Source organism: Mus pahari, chromosome 18 (assembly GCF_900095145.1).
Source record: "Mus pahari chromosome 18, PAHARI_EIJ_v1.1, whole genome shotgun sequence".
In the NCBI taxonomy this organism is placed as follows: domain Eukaryota; kingdom Metazoa; phylum Chordata; class Mammalia; order Rodentia; family Muridae; genus Mus; species Mus pahari.
In genome coordinates, this window is record NC_034607.1 from 44,306,397 (window position 1) to 44,311,907 (window position 5,511).

At 46.9% G+C, this 5,511-nt stretch overlaps 1 protein-coding gene across 2 annotated transcripts in view; it reads right to left on the minus strand.

The window, feature by feature from the left end:
• Window positions 1-4,832, minus strand: part of Fez2 (fasciculation and elongation protein zeta 2) — a 40,251-nt gene extending 35,419 nt beyond the window's left edge. For both annotated transcript variants that reach the window (XM_021217946.1, XM_021217945.1), the window contains exon 1: window positions 4,518-4,832. In XM_021217946.1, the coding sequence (XP_021073605.1) occupies window positions 4,518-4,768 (251 nt within the window). In that variant the 5' untranslated portion in view covers window positions 4,769-4,832. The remainder of the gene's footprint in view (window positions 1-4,517) is intronic.
• Between the last annotated feature and the right edge of the window lie 679 nt (window positions 4,833-5,511).

Consider the following 5,511-nt stretch of genomic DNA (forward strand, 5'->3'; position numbering starts at 1 on the left):
AGGAAGGAAGGAAGGAAGGAAGGAAGGAAGGAAAGAAGGAAAGAAGGAAGGAAGGAAAGAAGGAAGGGACTGACTCTCTTAAAGGCAGCCGCTAACACTTCCATTGTACTATGTGTAGGGTACTACTCAAAAGTTTATAGGGCACATACACAGAGAATGACAGAGCACACAGACACACAAACAGTAACTACATGTAGAAAATCAAAATCAAACAAAAAAAACCAAGCAGTACAGATAGATAGAAGGAGATATGGAGACGTGGAGGAGGACTTCATTTATCCTCAAAAACAACATTAAAAGCAGAAACCTTTACTATCCCCATTTTGCAGTAAAGAGCCAACAAACAGGGGAAACCTCAGTGCTGTCTCTGGAAACACAAAGTGATACACTGTGCTTTCCAAAGAGATGCTGTATTTTTTTGGAGAAAGGATTCAGTCTCAAAGTGAGAGAAAGATTTACTATCCGATCTGACTGTCACAGGAGAGACTGAGGCACGGGTAACAATGAGGGACCTCCTACACCGGCAGGTTACACAGTCAATGCAATCACCCTGGGTCTCCTCTTCCTGCCTGTGCATCACCTGCCCTGCCACAAAACACAGCTGAGCCATGAAGGAAACACCTTATTCAGCTCTACCTGAGTATTAACTCAAACTACACTGAGAAAAATTACAAACCACGGTGAACAAAGACAGCAAGCTTCATGATAAAATTCATGTTTGGGTACCAAAATAATAATCAACACTCAAAATAAATACAGTGTTTTATGAAAAAAAAACCAGCCAAGTTCAGTAAGCTGATATTTAATTAAAGTAAATGAAGTTACACACCACATATCTGAGTCCTTACTGGGAAACTACACTAACGTCCTTATTTCTTAAAGTTAAATTTTGTGACATGTAACTAGTTGTACATAGTAAGTCATGAAATATTTGTACAAGACTGTCAGTAATCAGGATACAAACAATCCTAGCAAGAGCGAAAAATGTAACAATGTAAGTTTAAAACTGGAAAAGCAACATACTTGATTCAATAAACAGATCCTGTGCTTAAGAACAGAAGCTGCCAGGAGGATAACATCCCACGGGATGTGTAGCGTGCAAACCCAGATCAGCCACACAAAGCGGGGTCTATTCCCCTACAGATCTCCCCTCGGCAGGCCTCACTCAGATTGCCTCCCTGTTGGAACCTGATCTTGTCTAGTGTCAAGGAACTAGAGTTGGAGACAAGGTTGTCGGTCTATTTGCTGAGGTTGACCATCATGGGCCCCAACTTTTCAAATACTAACATGTGAATGAATGGCAAGAAGAAATAAAAAGGGAAAGGACCATGACTGCTCCTAGGTGTGGTAGAGTGGGTTCACTGTAGATACATGGGAGAGCAGAGGCAGGGGCAGAGGCAGAGGCAGAGACATCGGAGAGACTGCAGAGACATCATGACCCTGAGTCATGGGTCGGGGCGGTGGGGAGACAGGGGACCAGCTGCAGCAGCCAGACGGCCCAAAGGTCCAAAGAGAGCAGGTAACCAAAATGGTTGGGTTCTATAGGGAAGAGCAGCCTCATCTCCTGGGCTGGAGAGTTCAGGGTTAGGGGCAGGGTATGCCAGCCAGGAGGGCTCTGTAATGGACTGAGGGGCACAGGGACACTGGCAGCCAGTGTCCACTTTGGTATGTTAATGGTCACCTCAGCCTTTTGTACCAGGTTTGAAACCTGATACTGACTACACGCCTAACCCTGGCCAAGGTCACAGAATATTCTAATAGGTGAGGAGTCCCAGGTTTGAAAGGGTTGTTTTATCTGTTGGTCACATCCTTAAAAGAGTCTAGAAGAAAAAGATAGTGGAATACTTCTCCCAGAAGGAGTAGCTGTGGATTCCAGATTCCGAGCAAAAAAAGAGGACAATAAACAAGCCTCTCTCTGCCATCATCTTTATCATAAGATATTACAACTCGTCATAAATAGCTGCTAAGAGAGCTCCCTACTGGAGTCAAAGTCCTAGGGGCAGTGACTCTCCTGGAGCAGGTAAGTACAATCCATATGGACAGAAACTGAAACCAAAGCTCAAGGGAGTCGAGTAAAAGACCCAAGTCATGGCAGCATATGGGCGAAGGGGTTTTCTAACCACTGAAACAGGTTACAGTTGACCCTACGAAGCAAATGTATACAAGAGAGAGGACACAGGAGAAGTGAGCCCTGGCTCTGAAAAGATGGCTTACACATTCCCAACTCAGGGGACATGCTCTCTCACCAACACACCACCTCTAAAAACCACGGTCAAGAGCAACTTGGGCTAAAAATGAAGGGGAAAGGCCTGGCATACATATGCCCTGGGGTTAAGTCCCAACCCCACAGAAAACTGGGTGTGTTAGTGTACACCTTTAATCTCACCACTCAAGAGACAGACAGAGGCAGAAAGATTGGAGGTTCAAGGTCATCCTCACTACAAAATGAGTTTGAGGCTAGCCTGAGCGACCTGAGACTCCAAATGGAGGGAAAGGGGTAATAAAATAAAACCAGGCTCCTTGGCTTATGCATAGAATTCTAGCACAAGAAGGGCAGCAGGAAGACCAGGAGTTCAAGGTCAGCCTGAACTGCAAAGCAAGTTCAAGGCCAGCCTGGGCTGCAAGAGGCAAAACAGGAAAAGCAACAAAATAGTTTTGATTTCACAGCCACCTAACTTTGAAGCACAGGCTAAAATAAACTTTCCAGAAAGTCCAGCTGAACCAAAAATAGGTCTTCTAAGAATCCTGGTACAAGCTACAGTCGTCTGTTTTAAGTAAATTACTCATAAATATAAATTTAAAAATCCAGAATGTAATCCCAGCACTCAAGGAGGCAGAGGCAGGTGGATTTCTGAGTTCGAGGCCAGCCTGATCTACAAAGTGAGTTCCAGGACAGCCAGGGCTATAAAGAGAAACCCTGTCTCGAAAAACCAAAAAAAAAAAAAAAAAAAAAAAAAATCCAGAATGTGCAGTAAGTCTCAATAACTCAAAAACTATAAATCTACACATGGACGAAGCCAGCTGCTCTTTGGGAAAAATCTACAAAAGTCACCTTTTGCTGTGCACCGTATGCTTATCTCTGCATTTAAACTCCCACCATACACTTACCCCTCCTCTGCCTTTGAGGAAGGGAGAACATAAAATGGAAGGGTCTCAGAACATGATCTCTCTCTCTCTCTCTCTCTCTCTCTCTCTCTCTCTCTCTCTCTCTCTCTTCTCTCTCTGCTCTCTCTTGATAAATCTCCTAATTCCTTGAGAAATTAAAACTTTTTAATGGCATGAAACTTATCATAGTTCAAGAATTCCTCCCATGGTTTTGGTACCTAAAGATGCCTGACATCAAGACCAATGACCCTGGGGACCCACACTGAAAAAAAAAAAAAAAAGAACGAACTGTACAAGTGGACTTCCAAGGATGCGTCTAACAGGCTTGCTTTACCGGTCCACAATCACACAAGTACTCACACAAAATTATTAGGATGTAATAAAAAATAAAAATAAATTTTAAAAAACGCTGTTGTCTCAGTTCTCCTCACTAACATGTAGTGTCTCTGGCCACCTCCTGCAATGTTCTGGAACCCGGTCCTACCTATCACCTACCACTTATCCGAGAGGGTTAGTACTCTTAGGGTCTCCACTCACCCTGCACACAAAACACTCCAGCTCACTGGCTTGCACTACTCTTTGAGCTAGCTTTTGACGAAAAGCCACGGTACATAATTACAACTCTCATTTAAACAAACAATAATTGGGTTTAAAAGTGTCTGAATAAGGCGCTTTCATCAACCCCTGTGAATGTCCTCACTGAAGCTAGTCACAGAGAAGACTGGAGCCATTGCTGCTGTGCACTGGTCCTCTGGATACACTATTAGATGGCATTAGTAAGGTCTGCCATTCACTTTTTTTTCCTCTGTGACAGTTTGTTCTTGTGGGCCCAACAGACTTCTGTAACTTCAATGGTAACTCACACCTTTGCACTCTGCCTAACTCCCAGATCTCCATTAAGGATTCAGTTTGTGGCTTGCTTTCTCTATAAAGTCTTCATTCGGACATCCCCTTTGAAATCTCCCGTATCCGGTACAAATACCTATCAACATACTCATTACACTCGGAAAACAGGTGCTTAACCAACCTATGTCCCATCCCACTTTGTGTCCTACTTGAGAGGAGCAATGCCCACTCCGGGCATCCCCAGTGCCAGGCCCCATGGCAGGGGCTTTAAAAGAGAAGCGAGTTGAATGAATGAACTGAGCCACACGTGCCCCAGGAGGCAGGGTCTCCACCAGGAAGGCACACAGGGGTCTGCAGGAAGGTTCAAGGGGGAAGGTAGGGCAGCGGGCAGCGGGCATTTAAACTCCAGCGGGCCAGGCCAGCAGCCCCGAGGCGGGGCTCGGGAGCGACCGAGGAGGAAGGAGGGCGCGGGGCGGGGCCAGGGGGGACTCCCGGTGGCGGGGGCGGGGGCAGGGCGAGGTAGGGGCCGCTCCCGTCCGCCCGCCCGCTCCCGGGCCCGCACTCACTCGTCCCCTTGCAGGAGGCTGCACTCCGTGATGGGCCGCACGGCCGCCCGCGGGGGCTCGGCCTCCGACGTGGGGCGGAAGCACAGGCTCAGCTTCTCCTCCAGGCTGGAAGCCAGCGCCGGGAAGCTGTCGCCGCCCGCCTGGGCCCCCGCGCCAGCCTCCGGGCTCGCGTTACAGTTCTCCTGTTCCTGGACACTCCCGGCCGGCTCCTGGAACTCATAGAAATCCTGCCAGTCCCCGTCAGCCGCCATCGCGCCCGCTGCCGGCGTGCGCCCCGCCCCGGCCAGACAGCCACGCCCTGTCGCTTTCAGGCCACGCCCCCATGGTGCCCGCCCACTCGAGGCCACGCCCCTCGTCCTCCAGCTCTTGGGTGAGCGGAGACCCAAGTTGATTTGGACTTCTTCACTTTCTGAGTTGTCTGGAAGACCTTAACTGAGTTGAGTCACTTCCTATATTCTTGAGTATTTAGAAACAACTTCCCCCGGCGTCCCTGTCTAAAAGTGGCTAAAAAGAAGACTTCTTTAAACCTACTTACTGTCAGATTTTTGCCCCATGGGAACATTCCTAACACTCCATCTAGATTGACAAGAGTTACTGGGAAATGTTTACTTGGTACGGAAATCCATTCCACAAACACATCTCTCGCACGTGCAAAGCACATGCTTGCTAATAATTATGTGAGTGGATATGCTCAAAGTACTTAGAAAATGCCTCAACAATAGATACTCACCTACTTGCTATGCATGGTCACTTCCTTATTACTCTCTGTAGCTGGAGCTTTAAAATTTAGTGAAAGTTAAATCTTGTAAAAGCGTGGCTGAGGTATGGGAAGCTTTCTTTTCATGGACCTGGCCTCTTATTTGTTTATTTATTTGCAAGATAAAATGATCTATGGAGGTAAAGAGTAGTGATTGTACGCCGTATACACTGTACCCTGAAGATGGCTAGGATTATAGTTTTGTCACATGCATTTAACTACAACAAAAATCAAGGA